The 19,835-nt window shown below is 57.9% G+C and overlaps 4 protein-coding genes and 1 long non-coding RNA gene across 9 annotated transcripts; 3 read left to right on the forward strand and 2 right to left on the reverse strand.

Annotated features, from left to right (window-relative positions):
- The first annotated feature begins 312 nt into the window (after positions 1 to 312).
- Positions 313 to 4,041, forward strand: CATSPERZ (catsper channel auxiliary subunit zeta). The gene is made up of 5 exons (XM_059145888.1): positions 313 to 403; positions 594 to 987; positions 2,685 to 2,764; positions 2,975 to 3,041; positions 3,791 to 4,041. Exons 1-5 carry the CDS (start codon positions 383 to 385, stop codon positions 3,898 to 3,900), a joined length of 672 nt encoding a protein of 223 aa, XP_059001871.1. The 5' UTR covers positions 313 to 382; the 3' UTR covers positions 3,901 to 4,041.
- On the reverse strand, positions 2,066 to 4,376 carry LOC131814719 (uncharacterized). Its single transcript, XR_009347425.1, has 3 exons — positions 4,128 to 4,376; positions 2,663 to 3,589; positions 2,066 to 2,519 (listed from the first exon to the last, which is right to left on the reverse strand). It is a non-coding gene; the product is annotated as an uncharacterized LOC131814719 (long non-coding RNA).
- Positions 4,377 to 4,754: 378 nt separating this feature from the next.
- ESRRA (estrogen related receptor alpha) lies at positions 4,755 to 12,985 on the forward strand. Of its 3 annotated transcripts, none has more exons than XM_059145837.1 (7): positions 4,755 to 4,964; positions 6,459 to 6,795; positions 9,924 to 10,040; positions 10,199 to 10,327; positions 10,762 to 10,929; positions 11,024 to 11,293; positions 11,946 to 12,985. In XM_059145837.1, exons 2-7 carry the CDS (start codon positions 6,471 to 6,473, stop codon positions 12,203 to 12,205), a joined length of 1,269 nt encoding a protein of 422 aa, XP_059001820.1. In that variant the 5' UTR covers positions 4,755 to 4,964; positions 6,459 to 6,470; the 3' UTR covers positions 12,206 to 12,985. The 3 variants fall into 3 exon arrangements, with proteins under 3 accessions (XP_059001820.1, XP_059001829.1, XP_059001837.1); XM_059145846.1 differs by lacking the exon at positions 4,755 to 4,964 and adding an exon at positions 5,193 to 5,532; XM_059145854.1 differs by lacking the exon at positions 4,755 to 4,964 and adding an exon at positions 5,878 to 6,100.
- On the reverse strand, positions 12,934 to 13,868 carry TRMT112 (tRNA methyltransferase activator subunit 11-2). Its single transcript, XM_059145925.1, has 4 exons — positions 13,711 to 13,868; positions 13,520 to 13,621; positions 13,318 to 13,407; positions 12,934 to 13,208 (listed from the first exon to the last, which is right to left on the reverse strand). The coding sequence occupies exons 1-4, from the start codon at positions 13,786 to 13,788 to the stop codon at positions 13,101 to 13,103; spliced, it is 378 nt and encodes a 125-aa protein (XP_059001908.1). The 5' UTR covers positions 13,789 to 13,868; the 3' UTR covers positions 12,934 to 13,100.
- Positions 13,869 to 14,449: 581 nt separating this feature from the next.
- PRDX5 (peroxiredoxin 5) lies at positions 14,450 to 18,076 on the forward strand. 3 transcript variants are annotated; one of them, XM_059145915.1, is made up of 7 exons: positions 14,450 to 14,686; positions 15,977 to 16,111; positions 16,802 to 16,933; positions 17,004 to 17,042; positions 17,188 to 17,249; positions 17,800 to 17,874; positions 17,909 to 18,076. In XM_059145915.1, the coding sequence occupies exons 1-7, from the start codon at positions 14,495 to 14,497 to the stop codon at positions 17,937 to 17,939; spliced, it is 666 nt and encodes a 221-aa protein (XP_059001898.1). In that variant the 5' UTR covers positions 14,450 to 14,494; the 3' UTR covers positions 17,940 to 18,076. The 3 variants fall into 3 exon arrangements, with proteins under 3 accessions (XP_059001898.1, XP_059001881.1, XP_059001889.1); XM_059145906.1 differs by having other exon boundaries at positions 14,451 to 14,686; positions 17,800 to 17,906; positions 17,941 to 18,076; XM_059145898.1 differs by having other exon boundaries at positions 17,800 to 18,076.
- Positions 18,077 to 19,835: the final 1,759 nt, after the last annotated feature.

The following is a 19,835-nucleotide window of genomic DNA, read 5'->3' on the forward strand; positions in this document are numbered from 1 at the left end:
GGGCCACCTCCCGGGCAAGCCAGGCCTCCTGTGACAACCCTCTACCCACCTCCCGGGGCCTCCTCCCTCCTCCCCACGCCTGCACCCGAAAGGGCCACGCTTGGGCCGGTGTCTCCGCCAGGAGGCTACCGGGTATAGGGTCCGGAATAGGAATCTGCCATGGTGTTCTGTGCGTCTCCAACCTCAGCGCAGATACGGGGCGGTGGGGACGGGGAAGAGAGAATGGCATCTAGCGTGGGGGTGGGGGCTGCAGATTGAACTCTCCCTCGCGAGACCCGCAGCACCATTCGGGAACGCGATCCGGCCCCTCCCCGCTCCTGGAGCGTGACCCCTTGCTCCTCGCCCCGAGGCCTGTGGCGAGCCGGTCCGTTGGGGCAGAACCATGGACGAAAAACCTTTCGGAGTAAGAACCCTTCCTTCCCTGGCCTCCTCCCCCCTGTGAGCCCCCAGCCAGGGTCCGTCCTGGGTCCCTGGCTCTTCTCTCCCCCTGCCTCGGCTGTGAGCCCACTCGACAGGCACGGTCCCAGCTGGCTCTTCCTCTCCTTCCCAACTCCTGGAGGCCCTTGGCTTCCCTCGTTGTATGTGGCCCACAGGCGTCTTTGGGCAGCCGAGCCTCAGACATGTCGAGCCCAGAGGACATCCGGAATCTGTCAGACATGTCGAGCCCAGAGGACATCCGGAGTCTGTGGACCAGGGCCACGCTGTCGCAGCCGAAGCTGAATATGCCGCGGTCCAGTGTTTGCGAGGACTCGGACGTGGAGGGCAGCAGCGTCAGCAGCAAGTCTCACCCGTGGTACAACCAGCAGGCCAGAGGCGACTCGGACGGTGTTTGGGAAGAATGGGGTATCAGAGAGGACAAGGACAGTTTCAAAGAGGAGGATCTGGACAAGCCCTCCGCGCTGGCGCTGGAGCTAAGTCGGGCCCGCTCCCTGGGAAGCCATTTAGAGAAGCAGGACGGCGATTCCAAGGAGTCCAAGACGGACACCGGTCAGTGTGGCCTCACAGGGCTGTGGGTATCCACAGGGCAGGGGGCTGGCCAGGACCTCAATATCTGTTGCTGTGAAATAGGGGGTGGAGGGGGAAGCTGTAGGATCCTTTTCCAGGATTCCCTTCCTGGGACTGGTGCCAGTGTTCGCCTTCTACGCTTTAAATCAACCAGACATTCTTGGAGCGCCCCCTACCGGACAGGCGTCGTACAGGGTCCTGTGGCCATAGCACGCCAAGTCCGGGAGACACCTGAGGAAATGCGCAAAGGCAGGGCGGTACGACCCGTGCTTCTCATGGAATCACTGGGACGGTAGAGAGGAGGGAGTTATTTCCTTGTGTATGGATTTGCTGTCGTTGAGGAGGTGCCTGTCTTTCATTCACTCAGTCATTGGCTACAATTTTTAAGTACCTACTTCTTGCTGAGCACTGTCTCGGACTCCCCTCTCCCCCTCGCCCGGGCCCCTACCTACAAGGGGCATTAGAACGTATAACAGTATTTTATTTTATTTTTTTTTAAAGATTTTATTCATTTGATAGACAAGAGATCACAAGTAGGCTGAGAGGCAGACAGAGAGGAGGAAGCAGGCTCCCCGCTGAGCAGAGAGCCCGATATGGGGCTCGATCCCAGGACCCTGGGATCATGACCTGAGCGGAAGGCAGAGGCTTTAACCCACTGAGCCACCCAGGCGCCTCAAGAATGTATAACAGTATTTTAATGCATTTTGAGTGCTTGCTGTGTGCCAGGGCTGTCTTTGCATGATCACCTTAAACTTCACAACCTTCATAAGGGTCTATTTCTTTTCTTTCTTTCTTTCTTTTTTTTTTTTTTTTTAAGATTTTATTTATTTATTTGACACACACACAGCGAGAGAAGGAACACAAGCAGGGGGATTGGGAGAGGGAGAAGCAGGCTTCCTGTTGATCAAGGACAGTGCTTGATCCCAGGACCTAGGGATCATGATCTAGCTGAAGGCAGACAATTGAGTACTGAGCCACCCAGTCACCGCATACTTTTTTTTGTTTTTGTTTTTAAAATTTAATTTATTTATTTGACAGACAGAGATCACAAGTAGGCAGAGCCAGGCAGAAGGAGAGGGGAAAGCAGGCTCCCGGCTGAGCAGAGAGCCTGATGCAGGGCTGGATCCAAGGACCCCGGGATCATGACCTGAGCTGAAGGCAGAGGCTTTAACCCACGGAGCCACCCAGGCACCCCAAGGGTTATTCTTTTTTTTTTTTTTAAATTTATTATTTATTTGACAGACATATATCACAAGTAGGCAGAGAGGCAGGCAGAGAGACAGAGGAGGAAGCAGGCTTCCCGCCGACCAGAGAGCCTGATGCGGGGCTAGATCCCAGGACTCTGGGATCATGACTTGAGCCGAAGGCAGAGGCTTTAACCCACTGAGCCACCCAGGTGCCCCCCCCCCCAGGGGTTATTCTTATTACCCCATTTGACCATGAAGAACATGAGGGTCAGGAATTTTCAGTCACTGCTCCTAAGCCTTGTCTGATGGGGAAGTCAGAACTGGAACCTGGGTGGGTGGGACGATAAAACCCAGGGTAGTAAGCTACTATCCCATACTGTTTCCCAATAAGGTGGTCTCTGAAGGCCACTCCCCTGCCACCACAAGCCTGCCCCTACAAGGGAAGACCCAGCAGTCCACAGATGACTGACCTCTCTTTTTCTCTTCTCCCAGAAATGACTTCCTCAGAGTCATCGCTCAATATCTCAAAGCACACACCTCATCGAGCCTACTGGATGGAGCAGCAGAACAGGGTTAGAAGTACCCAGGGAGACTGGGGATTTTAGTGGGGTGGGGATGGGCAAGTTGGGAGTTGCAGAGGTGAAGGGATAAGGGTGGTTTGTAAAGGGGAGGGGCAGGCAGCTTGGTTGGGGGTCTTGAGGCTAGAGGGAGCAGGTGGGGCATTTCAGCTTGGGGCAGGGCTGGGGTCCCTGGGACATCTGAGCCTCTTGCTGCCTCTCCAGCTGCCACTGCCTCTGATGGACCTCATGGAGAATGAAGCTCTGGAAATCCTCACCAAAGCCCTCAGGAGTGAGCTACTACCCCCACCGCCCAGACCCTGGGGGATTTTGCAGGGGTTGGGCCTCTGGGAGTGGGGATTCAGGCCGTGTTTGCCTTGTCAGATTCCCTTACCACCCACGATATTCCAGGAGCCCTACCAAAAGTAAAAAATTGGACTGGACACAGGGATATCCAGTGGGGAGAGCATGATGTGACAGTCAGGGGCCTGGGCTCCGGCCTTCATGCAGCCTCTCTCTAGCTGATGTGGCTTTTCTCCATTCCCCAGTGGGGATGACAGTCTTTGTGTGGCTTTGGTCCCCTCCCTTGGTGCTGTGAGGAACCTCTGGACAGTGGATTATTTGGGTCAAAGTTCTCTCATTTGCCCTGCTTATAATATAAGACAGGGATGCTAGCTAATGGGTCAGGATGAGTGGTCCAAGGGGTGTCCACGAAGCTGCCCTTTACCACTGTCCTGGTTCAGGCCTGCAGCACTCTAACCTTGCCCTCATCCATGATCCATCTCAACACTCTCAGCCTCCTCCACGTCCCCCATCTGGAGTACAAGTGTATGACTTGACCTTTAAAAAGAAACCAAAACAAAAAAACCTGTCAGGGCCCAGCACCTTGGGAGATCCAGTTTTCCAGACTAACACAGACCCGAGGGCCGAGCACTCCTGCTACCCCAGATCACCCACGGTTCCTCAAATCTCAGGTGCAGCACTGCTGCTGGGGACGCCATGCCCCTGCTCACTGCCCTGAGCGGCCCCTCTGCTCTGCAGGCTACCGGTCAGGGATTGGCTGGGACCACTTCCTGACCAAGCAGCTGCAGCGATACATCGAGGGGCTCAGGAGGCGCCGGAACAAGAGGCTGCGCCTCTTGATGCACTGAGAACACCGCCTGGGGCTCGGGCTGGAGTGACAAGACAGCCCGGCTCCAGTCCCTGGGCCCCCGGCCCGTGCCCAGACACAAGCCCGACCCTGTCCACATGGAATTTGAGTCCTAGAGAAATAAAAGACTCTGTGCACGGTCGGTGAGTCAGTGCGTGGCTGCCCGCGTGAGGCGGACGCACATGGCTCCGCCTTTCCCCGTGACCTTCACGCGGTCACCGCAGTGACCTTGAGCGTTCTCCGTCCTGGCTCTATTGGCTCCGCCTTCCCGGGACTCGAAATCCAGGACTTCTCGCATGTTTTATGCCTGCTTCTCCCACCCTGGGTCCAGCAGCTGTGTGGGGATACTGGATCTGCGGTCCAAGTGCCCCGGTGGTGTAATCTTGGGGGAAGGGTGAGAAGGTAAAGGGGCAGCACCTCCCCTCTAGTTTGGGCATGCTGGGCCCCGCCCCTCATGCATATGCAGTTACACTAACCTCTCCGCTCCTCCCGCCCTCTCATTTACATATGTAAGTCGTCTCCCTGTCCCGCAACTGCGGCTACCAAGCCACCTCGCCCACTTCGATCGCGCACAGCGCTCCCCGCCTCCTTCTTTACGTAAGAGCGCTCCTGGTTCCAACACCCTCTCGGAGCCTCTCCAAGTCTCCTCTGGCCCCGCCCCCTCAGCTAGTGCACCGCTTCTACTAGGCGGCGATGGGCGGGACCTTCATGAAGGACCGCCCCCTGGCATCGCCGGCTCCGCCCCGACTGGTCCGGGCACGCAGGCGCTGCCCCGCCCCTCTTGTCTGATTAGCATAGGGCGCCGAGACCCGCCCCCTGCTTTGCATGCGCACGGCCGGCCCCACCCCCGCTGTCAGCTGGAGGAAGCAGAGTAGGAAGCGGCCGCGATGTCCTTTTGTGTCCTACAAGCCGCCGGCGGCGCCGCCGAGTGAGGGGACGCGGCGCGGCGGGGCGGTGCGGCCCGAGGAGGCGGCGGAGGAGGGGCCGTTTGCGGCCCCAGGCTCACCCCGGCGCTCCGGGCCGCTCGGCCCCCATGCCTGCCCGCCAGCCCTGCCGGAGCCCCAGGTCCGGGGGCGGAGGGGAGCGCCGCTGGGGGGGGTGGACGGGCGGGGCGCGGGGGCCATGTGCGAGCGCGGTTGGGAGGCGGGCGGGGGTGGGGCGGGCTCCGGGCGGGGTCCGGCTCCAGGTCCACCCCGGGTCACGGTTGGGCTGGGTCCAGGGCCACACGGGGCTAGGGTCCGGGCGGGATCCCGTGTTGGGGTCTCAGTGCGTCGGCCTGGGACAGGGGCCGGTTCTGGCTCGGGCTGCAGGTCCCGGCCGGGGTCAGGCTCGGGCCTCGGATCCAGTCCCAGGGCAGGGTTCAATCCGGCACCTGGAGCAAGTCGAAGTCCCAGGGGCGGGCCTGTGTGGAAGATAGGGAGGGCTCCCTGTCTGAGAAGGGGCTCTGAAGACCACGTGGGGGCGCTCGAAGGGGCCTTGGGCCACCCTCCTCTCTGGGTCAAAGGTCATCGCACCGGCAGGGGAGAACTTCCTCCTCCTTGGCGCTCCCCGTTTACTTCCTGATAACCTGATAGAGGTCCCCCGCGGGCGGAGGGGGAGGGGAGGCGCAGCAACTTTAGGCAACTTTCCGTAGGTGTGCGCAGGTTGGGGGGGCGGGGCGCCCCAGAGGTGGAGGATTCTGCGGGCGGCTGGAGTGTAAGAGTGAATGTGCTGGCGGGGGTCGGGGGTGGGGTGGGGTGGGGTGTAAGGAGGTGGCCGCGTCCTCCGGTGGGCCTGGGATTGGCATGGTGGGGCAGGAGGGGCGCTGTGTCAGGTGTGAAAGGCTCTTAGTGTGTTTCCACAACGGTGTGTGTCTGTGTGTGTGTCAGTGTGGGGGCATGGTGTGTTTGGGAGTGAGTGTGTGTGATTGTGAGTCTCGAGTGTGACTTTGTTTATGGGCTGTGCGCTTGGGCAGGAGTGTGTGAAGACGAACGGGAGCATGAGGGAGAACCTGGGCTTGGGGAAGGCCCTGTGTGAGAGCCGCCAAGCGCCCAGTAGAGAGTGAGCATGTGTGAGCCGGTGAGGACACCTGAGGACCCAGGTGAGGGGGAGTGTGTGAAGCCACCACCGGCCCTTGTGTGCCTGCTTTGGGCTTTTGAATGGAGGATGCCCAGGTGAGGGGGCAATCATCGAGGTCCCCAACATTGGAAGAAAATTGAGAGGTATCTCTCTAGGGGCTGGGCATTCCAGATGGGGTTGAAGGTCACTTGGAGACTAAGGCTATGATCTTCCTTGGCCCGGGTGGGAGTAGGAAGTTTCCAGACCTCCCCCAGGTTCCCAAGTGGAAGACCTTGCCGTCAGTTACTGGCCCTGGAGGCTTTGGAGACTCTGTTCCCATGGCAACAGCTGGGGGGAAGCCTTCTTCATGGGCAGCCCTTCCTTGGACTCTGCTCTCCTTCCCTCCCCCTTGATGAGCCTGGAAGCCTGGCCCTAGGCCCGGGGTTGGGCAACCAGGGTGGCACTGGGACTCCATCCCCCATCCCAGTGTCTCCCTGTGACCCGACAGGTCTCTCCCTGCAGGTGACCAGCGCCATGTCCAGCCAGGTGGTGGGCATTGAGCCTCTCTACATCAAGGCAGAGCCAGCCAGCCCCGACAGCCCAAAGGGTTCCTCGGAGACCGAGACCGAGCCCCCCGTGGCCCTGGCCCCTGGCCCAGCTCCCACCCGCTGCCTCCCAGGCCACAAGGAAGAGGAGGATGGGGAGGGGGCTGGGCCTGGCGAGCAGGGTGGTGGGAAGCTGGTGCTCAGCTCCCTCCCCAAACGCCTCTGCCTGGTCTGTGGGGATGTGGCCTCCGGCTACCACTATGGTGTGGCATCCTGTGAGGCCTGCAAAGCCTTCTTCAAGAGGACCATCCAGGGTGAGCCCCCACCGCGCTCCTGTACCCTTTGCTCTCTGGGCCTACTGCTACCCAATGGGTGCTCTGCCAGGTGGAAGTAGACGGTGGCGGTACCACTTGGGGTTCCCAAGTTCCTCCTCCCACATGGGAGTGCCATTTCCCTGAAAAGTTAAATAAAGGATGTGTTGATGGCTTGGGAGTAGGATGTGAGGGAGGGCTCGGGAAGCCTAGGTTTCTGGGTACTGGAGGCCTAGCACCTTCCACAGTGGCTCTGAAAAATTGGAGGCAGCCTCTGTCTGCTTCTAAACTTCGTTCTTGCTTCTGGTAGTTCCTGACCTCTCTTAGCAGCATGGAACCCCTGCCACCCCGCCTTGGGTAGATTTCCCCAAAGCAACTCCAGCAGAAGGCAGGTTCTCATGGGTAACTGAGAGGGGCTGCCTCATACTTCAGCAGCGGACTTTTAAAAAGACTATTACTCACTGAATTCTCTCAGGAACACATACCAAAACCTGAGTAAGCAGGATGGAGATGTAATCAGCATTACTTGGGATGCTCCTATTACTTGTGTTTTTATAGGAAACACTGCTTGCTTTGAGGCGATAACGTGTACTTTTGGAGAACATTCCTTGAGTGCTAATCCCGTGTCAGGCATGATGCCCCCTGTGTCCGTGATCTCTTATTCCCCCAGCCGCCCATAAGGTGGCCAGCGCTGTGACCACAGTTGAGGCCCAGGAAGGTTTTTAAAAACTTTGTTCAAGTCCCACAGGCAGAAGGTGGCAGAAGCCGGACTTGAACTTGGGTTGATTGCTGCCTCTGCTTATTACTTACAACTGAACTTCGGACAGATGGCTCCCAACTGATTGTGACATTGCAGTGGGTTTTGATTTGACCAACACCCACTGCTCTAAAACCCTTTGTGCTCTCTAATGGTTCCGAAGGCCAGGGAACTAACAGGCCCAGGCATTCCTACCCGCCCTGGACCCCTTCTCTGCCAGCTTTGTTGACAAATCTTTATTGAGCCCTAACCACAGATTGTAATCATTTATTGAGCTTTTGGGGGCTGTGAACCATGTGGAATATGTTACCTTGACATTCCCTTTCATTCTTACCAGGAATCTTTGTAGGAAGGCTTGTTTATATTTATTGATATTTTTAAAGATCGAATTTATTCATTTGAGACAGATACAGAGAGAGAGAGAGAGAGCATGAACAGGGGGAGTGGCAGGCAGAGGGAGAGGGAGAAGCTGACTTCCCGCTGAGCCGGGAGCCTGATGTGGGGCTTGATCCCAGGACCCCAGGATCATGACCAGAGCTGAAGGCAGACGCTTAACCATCTGAGCCACCCAGGTGCCCAGAAGTCCTGTTTTTATAGATGGGAACACTGAGGGGTTGGGGGGCTTGGGTATGGGACTTGCCCAAGGTCACACGGTTGGTTAAGAGGTAGTGTCAGGGTGGGCCCCAGGCAGTCTCCAGACCCCTTGTTCTTTACAGACCTGTGCTTTGCTGTCCTGACCACTATGCCCGTGGACATAGCTGGGACTAAGCCATTTATACTCGAGCGGAGGGGAGAGAGGAAACAATGACTCGTACAGAACTCTGTTGTAGTACAGCTGTTTTAAGTGCTGGAGAGGGAGGAGTGGGATGCATGCCAAGGAACCTGGCTGGGTTGGAGGCTCTGGAGAGGTCTTCTTGGAGGAGGTGTCTTGAGCTGCGTGCACAGCCCTGAATACATAGGGTATAGGAGGAGTGTGTCAAGGGCATGTTGGCTGGTTGTGTCATTCGGTTCTGGCGGTAGCCCTGTGAGGCTGGGAGGGCCACCCCATGTTCATTCAGCGGCCATTACATACCAGGCCCTGTTCCTAGCACTCGGCCGTCCTGGCCCTCGTGGAGCAGATGCTAAAGGGGGAAGACAGATGGTAAGAGAAGTAAGTACGTGTGTAGCGGCTCAAGGCGTGCTGAGAAATGATCAGGCAGGGCAGGCGGCAGGAGAAGTCTGCAGAGGAGCCCTGACATTCTCACAGTGGGGCCAGGGGGGTTTCCCTGAGGTGACGGGGAGCAGAGTTCAGAGGGAGGTAAGGGAGCAGTGGGCCCTGAGCATGGCGTCTGTGTGAGGAACAGAGTGTGAGGGGCTGAGGGGAGAAAGGTTGAAAAGCTGGGGGCTGGAGGCCTCACAGGCCTCACAGGCCTTCCAGGCCTGGGCTTTTACTCTGAGAAGGGACATCGTTGGAAGATTTGGAGCAGGGGAGGCGGGTGGGATCTGACTTGGGCGGGACGGGTTGTCTTGGCCCCTGTGTTGTCATTAACAAAGGAGAAAAGGACAGAGGAGGAGGTCAGTGAGAAGGTGGGGTGATGGTGACTCGGGGCGCAGTGGGTCAGCATCTGGACAAGGGGCAGAGGTAAAGCTGGCCAGGCCACGCTGATGGGCTGGATTTGGGTATAAGAGAAGAATCCAAGATGTTTTCTGGATTTCTGCTTGAGCCACTGGAGAGACGGAGTCGTAGGGTTCGGAGTGGTAGGTCGTGGGCTCCATTTTGGACAGGTCAAGTTTGCCACGCCTTCTAGACCCGCACGATGCTGAGGCAGTGGCAAGTGAGTCGAGTTCACGCAGTCCTGCTGAGAGAAACTGGAAGGCCCACGCCCAATGAGCTCACCGGGGAAGTGAGCTGGAGGAGACGAGGTCCGCGGGCAGCCCTGGGGTGGGTCCTTCGATGGAAGGAGTCGGTGGGAATGCACAGAAATGAGAGTGGCCAGTGAGGTGGAAGGAGTGGTGTCCTAGAGACAAAGGATGACAGGTGTCCAGGTGTGTGTGGGAGCAGGACATGATCACGGCATCAGATGCTCCTTCAGGCCAAGTACTTCCCGCTGTGGAAGCTGCTGTGGCCTTGACGAGAGCAGATGGGGTTAGTAGAGCCCAGAGATGTGGCTTGACAAGGGGCTTGGGGCCAGGATCAGCCTGACTCCCTGGGCGCAGTCAGGAGCCTCCAGCCCAGAGGCCATTCTCTTCACCGTCTCGGGCTTTCCTGCCCGGCTCAGGGCACTCCCACTCTCCCAGACCTGTGTTGGCCCGGGACGAGTGAGGGCCCTCCTGTCCTCTGGGCCCCCTCTGGACCCTGGGAGGCCGCCACTGGAGCCCTGTCTCTTGTCGGCAGGGAGCATCGAGTACAGCTGTCCGGCCTCCAACGAGTGTGAGATCACCAAGCGGAGACGCAAGGCCTGCCAGGCCTGTCGCTTCACCAAGTGCCTGCGGGTGGGCATGCTCAAGGAGGGTGAGCGCTGGGCAGGGGCTCACGGAGCGCAGGGCGGGGGTAGCCGAGGCCTGGGGCCTTCTGCAGGCAGCGATGGGGGACTGGGTGGGGTGGGGGTGGGGCTCCGCAGGGCAAGCAGCCCCCAGCTGCAGGGACACAGCCCTGTCCTGCCATTCAAGGAGTACGTCTGGACCGCGTGCGAGGCGGGCGACAGAAGTACAAGCGGCGGCCAGAGGTGGACCCGCTGCCCTTCCCGGGCTCCTTCCCTGCTGGACCCCTGGCAGTAGCTGGAGGCCCTCGGAAAACCGGTGAGTGCTGTGGGCCCTGGGAGCTCTAGGGTTGGGATGGGGCTGGGACACGAGAGGTCCATTGGGTGTCAGTCATCCCGAATGGATAGCGTGGGCATCGGGAGCCCGGTTTGCCCGTCTGTTCCCAACACATTTCCCTGAAAGCATACTTTTGAAAATACCTTTTTTTTTTTTTTTTTAAACCAGTCCCTGAGTAGTACACCTGGGACCAGGGAAAGATTTTTCTCACACTCGGAACCTGTTCATGGACTTGCTTTCCTGGGGAGATCTTAGGAGCCCTTTCCAGAGAGAAGTGTCCAAGCCTGGCTGCCCAGTGGCTATTAAGAAGGCCATGGGGTTGGGGCAGGGGTGATGGCTAATTTAGGGAAGGTGCTTGACCCCGAAGGGGCCTTCAAGGTGATGACTTCAAGGGCATCCTCCACCTGTCCTGGCAGCCCCTGTGAATGCACTGGTGTCGCACTTGCTGGTGGTTGAGCCTGAGAAGCTATATGCTATGCCCGACCCGGCGGGCCCCGATGGACACCTCCCAGCTGTGGCTACCCTCTGTGACCTCTTTGACCGAGAGATTGTGGTCACCATCAGCTGGGCCAAGAGCATCCCAGGTAAAGGGCCCAGGTGATCTGGGGCTTCCCTCTGCAGGCCAGGCCCGGCTCTGGTGAACTTGTTCAGCCAGGTCTGCTTCCCACTGCCCTCCAGGCTTCTCGTCACTGTCACTGTCTGACCAGATGTCAGTCCTGCAAAGCGTATGGATGGAGGTCTTGGTGTTGGGTGTCGCCCAGCGCTCACTGCCACTGCAGGACGAGCTGGCCTTTGCGGAGGACCTGGTCCTGGATGAGGAGGGGGCACGCGCCGCTGGCTTGGGGGAACTGGGGGCCGCGCTGCTGCAGCTGGTGCGGCGACTGCAGGCCCTGAGGCTGGAACGTGAGGAGTACGTCCTGCTGAAGGCCCTGGCCCTTGCCAATTCAGGTGAGCCTGGGTGGACGCTGACGGGAGTCTCCTCGAGGCCCTCCAGGTCCTCACCCTGGCCATGGCCCAGTCTCATTGGGCAGACAAGGAAGACTGTGGCTTAGGGAAGAGTAGTGATTTGTTCAAAGTTTCAAAGAAGGCAAGGGCAGGTCTGGGAACCGAAAGTAGGATTTTGAGCTCTAGGGCCATCCTTTTTTTTTTTTTTCTTCAAGATTTTATTTATTTATTTGACAGAGAGAGATCATAAGTAGACAGAGAGGCAGGCAGAGAGAGAGGGAAGCAAGGCTCCCTGCTGAGCAGAGAGCCCGATGCGGGGCTCGATCCCAGGACCCTGAGATCATGACCCGAGCTGAAGGCAGCGGCTTAACCCACTGAGCCACCCAGGCGCCCTCTAGGGCCATCCTTACATGGAAAAGAGAACCACTCAGTGGGAAGGAAGAGGGGGAAGAACAAAGGGGGCCACGGGGGCCACCGTTGAGGGAGAAAGCAGGGGGCCCTGGCTCATGCGCAAGAGTGGAGTGGTGCCTCGGTCAGCCCCTCCAGTCTGCGTCTGGCTCCTCCTCGAGCAACATCCGGCAAAGCTCAAGCATCTGGGGGCTCTGCCTTTTCTGGAGACCGTCCGTGTCCACAGCGTTCTCTCCTCTCCTTGCAGACTCTGTGCACATCGAGGACGCCGAGGCTGTGGAGCAGCTGCGTGAAGCTCTACACGAGGCCCTGCTGGAGTACGAAGCAGGCCGGGCAGGCCCCGGAGGGGGTGCTGAGCGGCGGCGGGCAGGCAGGCTGCTGCTCACGCTACCGCTCCTTCGCCAGACAGCGGGCAAAGTGCTGGCCCATTTCTATGGGGTGAAGCTGGAGGGCAAGGTGCCCATGCACAAGCTGTTCTTGGAGATGCTCGAGGCCATGATGGACTGAGGCAAGGGGTGGGCATGGGTGGGGGTGCTGGCAGGACCCGCCCAGTATGGGGTCAGCCCCAAGGGGGCAGAACTGGGGTCCGGGCAGTGCCACAGCCTGCTGGCAGGGCCAGGGCAATACCATCAGCCCCTGGGAGCAGGCCCTACGCCCTCCCCTCCCCCCTCCCAGGGGGTCTTAGAAGCTGGGAATGTGTGCGCCCAGGCTCTGGGCACAGTGCTGCCCCTTGCAAGCCATAACGTGCCCCCAGAGTGTAGGGGGCCTTGCGGAAGCCATAGGGGGCTGCAGGGGACATGTGGGGGGGCAGAAGCCTGATCTCAGGGAGGGAAGGGAGTGGAGGCCACAGTCTCCCAGTGGGTGATGCTTTTGCTGCTGCTTAATCCAACCCCCTCTCCAGAGCAGAGGGGGATTTGGAAAGCAAAGGCCCCTGCCCCCTTCGCTCCTCTCCTCATCATTTGCATTGGGCATTACTGCCCCCCCTTGAAGCAATAACTCCAAGCAGGCTCCAGCCCCTGGACCCCTGGGGTGGCCAGGGCCCCCCATCAGCTCCCACCCAGCCTCCTTGGGGGGGTTAGGGAGAGCACTGCCTCTATGCCCTGCAGAGCAATAACACTATATTTATTTTTGGGTTTGGCCAGGGAGGTGCAGGGACATAGGGCAAGCCAGGGCCCAGAGCCTTTGGCTGTACAGAGACTCTATTTTAATGTATATTTGCTGCAAAGAGAAACCGCTTTTGGTTTTGAACCTTTAATGAGAAAAAGAAATATATCGAGCTCAAGAACACTGTGTTTCGTGTGTCACTGGGTCAAGGTTTGGGGATACAAGACAGACCTAACAAACATATTATACATAAACAAAACCATTTGGTTACAGACTGAAAAACTAATGCCTGGCGCGGTTAAGTCTCGGTTTCCTCATCACTCAGCAGCATGTTAGGGATTCCGCGACTGATGGGGAACAGACGTCCGGACTCTGGGCACTGCAAAGTGCCCTCCAGCACATCCACCTGCGGGGGGGGGGGGGGGGGGCGCGGGGAAGGAGAGGGGGAACAGAGCTGAGCACGGGCAGCCTGTGGCTGTGATGGCCAGAGAAGCAAGCGATGGGCTGGTTCTCACCTCCAGCAGCACGTGGTGCATCTGCCTCAGGAATTTCTCATCATGCTCATACCCTTCAATCGGCCCCTTGGGCACCTCGACCAGATGCAACTGTGGGCAAAGGCCTAAATCAGCTCTGGGCACCCCGCCCCTTGCTCTGAAACCAGGTTCTCCACCCCCCTCCAGGCCCCGGGGGAGCACGGGCGTGGGGGAGGGTCCTCACGGTATCCGCCGCCTCCAGAAGCGCCGCCCACTCCACCTTGGGTATCATACGCGCCACGAAGTCGGGGTTGAACTCCACCGGGTTGATGCGGACCTCGGTGGCCTGCGGGGAGGAGGGGTTTTGTTAGGGACAGGAGCCTGGTTCCCCCATTCCGCCCAGGAGACAGGCGCGAGACTGCCCCCGGCCGATACCTGGAGGCGCAGTGGGAAGCCACGGGGCCCCACCCCCCGCACATGCGAGCTCAGCAGGTTGTGGGTGAGCAGCTTCATGTCGCCGCAACGCGTTCGCCGCAAGCCGGAACCGGAAGGAGGCAGAAAGCCCGCTGCGTCACTTCCGGGGCCGCTCCATTCTCGTCCTATTGGACGGCTCGGAGGAGCGGAACTGGCGAACATGCTGGAACTTCTCGAGCTAGCCGGAGTAGAGGTATTTGAGGAGCTTGGTCGGATCACGCGCTCCTACCGGAAGCGTCCCGGCGGGAGATGGCTACGGCGCAGGCCCAGTGGTTTCCTTTAGCTACAAGTCATGCACACTGTACATCATACGTAAAGCAGCCGCAGTGCAGGGGCCTGCGCTGTATGCAAAATAAACACGTTTTTCTCCATCACAGACGCCCGACACTATCGTCTCCCGCCCCTCGCTTCCGGCTAAGGAAAAGAAATATTGCAGGAACCCGTAAACCAGCCGCTTCACAACAGCGACACCCCATCCTTCTACGTGAATAAGTTGTGCGGCTACCGAATGCCCCGCCCATTCGTAACTGCGCCCTTGGTCCAGCCCCAAATGCAAATAAGCCGAGCGCCCCAGAAGTTCCGCCCCTGCACGCACCGCTACGCCAGCGCAATAGAGGAGCCTCGCTGGGGGCGGGCCCGGCAGTGGCTCCGCCTCTCGGAGAGGGGACTCGCTTTGGGTTCCTCCCACCAGGCCCGCCCCCTGCCGCGGCCCCGCCGCTAGGGCGGAACGGCTGCGCGGTCCAGGATGGGCGTGCGGCTTTTTCAGCTGCGTGTCCAGAGTCGTCGGGCAGGCTCGGTGCCCTTCCCGGCAGCCCCCGTCCAGTCTGCAGCAGCGGCGGCGTCGAGAGCAGGCGGGTGCCGGCAACCAGGCAGGGAGTGGACGCTTGGAGGGGCCTGCGGTTTCAGAAGCGCCGCCTCAGCCATGGCCCCAATCAAGGTGACCGCTGGCCGGGACCGGCCTGAGCTCCCATCCAGCCAGTCTTCCCAGTGCCCTCCGTCCTACTTGTCTGGGGAGAATCATCCTCCTTCCTGCCCTTCCGGACCTCTGTTCACCCTGCCAGGGACTCTTCCCGCAGTTGTCCCTCATGCCCCCGGCAGCCCCCGCACCCCCGTGGCTGCTCCCTCCCTAGTTTTCGCCAATCTTCGGGACTCGTATTTTATCTCCAGGACAGCCCCCAAGGCGCTCTCGAGCCTTCACCCTTTGTACTGCCGCTATGCGTGATGCGTCTCCACCATTTTTAGGCGATTGAATACCATGGCCTCTGCCTTCTGGAACCATCTCCTTTACCACAGGACCCCTTTTCAATCTCCATACGAGCTCCTGCGCCCCACCCCCCCATACTGTCCTGTACGTTTTTGTTACATTCCTGGGCATCATTCTTCACCCCATGGTCTGAAGCAAGTGTTTTCTCCTAAAGCCCTACTGTGTCTACCCTGTTCCACTTCTCCCATGGCTAATTCCCACTTTTCTGCTGAGTCTTTCATCCCTTCATCTGGAACGACCCCCGGATTCTGGGAACCACCTCCCTTCCCCTTCCACACCCTTCTGAGACCTGCTCCTCTTCCTGCTTAATCTAATTCCCAATCCCTGATTTGTGTGTCCTCTGACTCCCTGAAACCCTCACACACTCCCAGGTAGACTAATCCAATCCCTTTGAGAGTTGCCTTTTATTTAATGCCCTTCCCCCCCAACTTTTCCATCTTCTGCTCTCTTATCTTTTTCTCTTCCTGAGGGCTGGACACCAGACTTGACCAGGGTTCTCTCCCTCCCTGTTGTCAGGGTCTCCTCCTCGCCCCCAGATAGATCGATCCCCTGCCTCTCCTTCCCTGCCCATTTGTCCCACTTCTTTCTGGTAAGAAGTTGACTCCTTGATTATGCAACCTCTTGTAACACCCAGAGAGGCCTCCTCTCCCATTTTCTGTGGTCACCAACAGACTGGTAAAAGGAACTGGGGCCACCTTAAAACCTGAGGGTGTGGAGGAACCAGGTGGTTCGAGGAGAGGGGAGGGCGGCCGGGAGGGAATTCTGGAAACTTGGACAGGTTAGGACATTACAACTCTGTCCACTCTGCTGCACTAGGAGCAAGTGCCTGGTCTGGTTTAACACCTTGACCTTGGCTTCTCCTTACCCACTCCCTCATTCTTCTACTCCTTATCTCCTTATCTAGTCCCTTTGCTCGTTCCAGAGTAATAACCAAGTCACTCCTTACCAAGTCCTTCTCTCTAGGTGGGAGATACCATCCCTTCCGTGGTGGTCTTTGAAGGGGAGCCTAAGAACAAGGTGAACCTGGCAGAGCTGTTCAAGGGCAAGAAGGGGGTGCTGTTTGGAGTCCCTGGGGCCTTTACCCCCGGCTGTTCCAAGGTGAGACCTGCCCTTCTGGGACTCAGCAGTTGGAATCTTGTGTGCGTGTCTGTATTGTTCCTGAATCCTAGGGTGGCTTGCAATGAGAGCATGTAGCTCTCGTGACAATTACAAAGCCTATCAGAGCAGGACGCCTGGGTGGCTCGGTCCATTAAGTGGCTGCCTTTGGCTCAGGTCATGATCCCAGGGTGCTGGGATGGAGTCCTGCATCAGGCTCCCTGCTCAGTTGGGGAGCCTGCTTCTCCCTCTCCCTCTGCCGGCTGCTTCCCCTGCTTGTGCTCCCCCGCTCTCTGTCAAATAAGGAAATAAAATCTTAAAAAACAAAACAAAGCATACAAGAGCTTTGAGAAAAATGTGGTGGCTGTGAAAAGGTCGTGGGGCCAGGACTGTAGGAGAAAAGGGTATTGTCATTCAATCCAACATCTGTTATTGCTGCTGTTGCTGATTGGCGCTGTGGGAGATACTTGGGTAAATAAAGTATAGTCACGTCCAAGGGAAGTTCACGGTGACCACAGAGTGCTCAAATTTGGATCCGGGCTTCCTTGCCGCCAAGGCCAAAAGGAACTGGCTGACATTTCTAATTGATCAAAGATATTGGAGAGGGAAGTGAGGAGGGCCTGGAGATAAAGGGAAGGCGTTGCAGAGCCAAGGCATTTAATCTCTCTGTTAACCCTCTGTTTCCCCTCCTAGACCCACCTGCCTGGATTTGTGGAGCAGGCTGAGGCTCTGAAGGCCAGGGGGGTCCAGGTGGTAGCCTGTCTGAGTGTTAATGATGTCTTCGTGACTGAAGAGTGGGGACGAGCTCACAACGCCAGAGGCAAGGTGAGGTATGGGTCCTGCAGGGGATCCAGGCCAGCCTGGGATTTTTCTTTGACCTTTACTTTCTCCTTAGGTTAGGCTCTTGGCTGACCCCACTGGGGCCTTTGGGAAGGTGAGTGCACTCTTGCAAGCCCCACCCTATAGGGTGGTCCCTTTGCCAGGCCTTGGATGCAGGAACTTGGAAGGGAACAGCTGGTGGGGGCGGGGCTTGGTCTGTTCTGGAAGTTTCTAAGCCTTGTCTCTGGTTTTCCTTTTAGGAGACAGATTTGCTATTAGATGATTCATTGGTGTCTCTCTTTGGAAATCATCGGCTCAAGAGGTAAAAGCAGGAGGGTCCTCTGTGGGGTTCCCCTGCCACCCCTTCAGTCTCCATTCCTTGTCTCCAGGCCCAGGCCATTGTAATTGGCTTGGTTTCGCTCTCCTTTTAAAGATTTTCCTATTTATTTTGGAGAGAGCGTGAGTGTGCAGAGGGAGGAGAGAGTCCTTTTTTTTTTTTTTTTTTAAAGATTCCATTTATTTATTTGATAGAGCACAAGCACGGGGTGGGACAGAGGCAGAGGGACAAGCAGGCTCCCCGCTGAGCAGGGACCGCCCCCCCCCCCAGTGCCTCCCCCTGCAGTGGGGCTCAGTCCCAGGATCCTGGGATCATGACCTGAGTGGAAGGCAGACGTTTACTCGACTGAGCCACCCAGGTTCCCTGAGGGAGAGAGAGTCCTAAGCAGACCCCACGCTGAGTGCAGAGCCCGATCTCATGATCGTGATCTTGATCTCATGACCCTGAGACCACGATCTGAGTGGAAACCAAGAGCTGGACACTTAACCCCAACCAAGGGCACCGCCCAGCGCCCTTGACCCAGTCTCTCTGGCAGGTTCTCCATGGTCATAGAGGATGGCACAGTGAAGTCCTTGAATGTGGAGCCAGATGGTACGGGCCTCACCTGCAGCCTGGCCCCCAACATCCTGTCACAGCTCTGAGGCCCTGGCCCCCAACATCCTGTCACAGCTCTGAGGCCCTGGGCCCAAACTCCTTCCACCCTTTTCCATTTCACCTGCCTAGCCCTGGACAGAGGGCCCAGTCCAGCCTCAGCGGGGGCTATCAAGTAGGAATGGTGACCAAATTTCTGCAATAAACACTTCTGGATCACAGTTAGTTGTTGCCTTTTTTTTTTTTTTTTTTTTTTTAAAGATTTTATTTATTTATTTGTCAGAGAATGGAAAGAGGGAACACAAGCAGGGGGAGTGGGAGAGGGCGAAGCAGGCTCCCCGCTGAGCAGGGGGCCCGATGTGGGCCTCAATCCCAGGACCCTAGGGTCCCAGGACCCTAACCTGAGCCAAAGGCAGACACTTAACAACTGAGCCACCCAGGCGCCCCTGATTTTTCTTTCTTTTTTTTTTTTAGACTTTTTTTTTTTTTTTTTTTTGGGCAGATAGAGATTACAAGTATGCAGAGAGGCAGACAGAGACAGAGGAGGTAGCAGGCTCCCTGCCGAGCAGAGAGTCAGATGTGAGGCTCGATCCCAGGACCCTGAGACCACGACCAGAGCCGAAGGCAGAGGCTCAACCCACTGAGCCACCCAGGCGCCCCTGATTTTTCTTTCTTTTATTTTTTAAGATTTATTTGAGAGAGAGAGAGCATGTGTATGCATTGGGGGTGGGTAGGGGCAGAGGACAAGAAGCAGACTCCCTGCCGAGGCTGGAGCCAGGACCTAGGGCTCCATCTCATAAACCTGAGGTCATGAGCTGAGTCAAAATCAAGAGTCGGGCTCTTAACTGACTGAGCCAGCCTCCTTGGATTTGAGTTGCCTTAGGACAGTCAGAACTGTGAGGGTAGTGGGCAGGGGCTGATGGGGTACTAATGGGGGATGCTGATTGCATTAAGGACATAGGGCCTTTGAATGAAGTGTTAATGAAACGTCCCGTAGAAGCTGGGGAAGGACCAGTGATCTGAGGAGCAAGGGAAGGAGCATCTGTGCGGAGGGAGTGGGCCCTAGGAAGACGCGAGCTTGGCTTGCAGCTAGGACTTCTGCATTGATCACTGGGTGCTGGCTGACCTCACATAGACCATAAACCTCAGGGTAGGATTGTTGGCTTTGGGTGCCCCCCTACCTGGGCCAGGCTGAAGGGTGAGTTGATGGGGGTCGGGGGAGAAGATGCCGGTGAGGCCTGACCAGGGCTGGGTGTGCTGTAAGGGCTGCGGGTCAGAGCGGCCGGCATGGTCCGGGCTGCAGGCCATTGCTATCTGCAGGTCCTGCCCTTGGCCTCTGCCTTTTGTCCCTGGGAAGCCTTGCACTTGGCATCAGGCAGCGATTACTGGCTCCTGCTGTGTTTAGGAGCTCACAGTCTTTTTTTAATTTTTAGTTTTATTTGACAGAGAGCACAAGCAGGGGGAGAGGAAGAGGGAGAAGAAGGGTCTCTGCTGAGCAGGGAGCCCAATGCGGGGCTCCATCCCAAGACCCCGGGACCATGACCTGAGCCAAAGGCAGATGCTTAGCCAACTAAGCCACCCAGACCCCCCACGGAGCTCCCTGTCTTAGGGAGGGCAGGTGCTTGGAGCTGCCTCTTCAGGTGCAGTCAAAATCCTCATGATGATCCCGTGGGGTGTGAGCCTGAGAGGCTTGGGGGGAGAGAGTGCGGGAGTCAGCGGCCGCCAGCTCCCCCATGGGCTGTGTGCCCTCTTCTTCCCTGCAGAACCTGTGCCCCCGGCACCTCCTTGCAACTAGCGCAAGCCGGGTCCCGGACGCTGCCACCCAGCAGCCTCTCTTTCTTTTACTCCTGGCCTCTTCCAACTGAGGCCCAGGAAGGCCTCTGAGAGGAAGTGTCCCCTCCGGGGTCCTGTTGCCATTGACTGGGCCTCTTGGCATGAGGGGGCTCCCAGGGCCTGGGTGGCCCCCGGGGTCAGCACGAT

This window comes from Mustela lutreola, chromosome 1, assembly GCF_030435805.1.
Source record: "Mustela lutreola isolate mMusLut2 chromosome 1, mMusLut2.pri, whole genome shotgun sequence".
Taxonomy (NCBI): Eukaryota; Metazoa; Chordata; class Mammalia; order Carnivora; family Mustelidae; genus Mustela; species Mustela lutreola.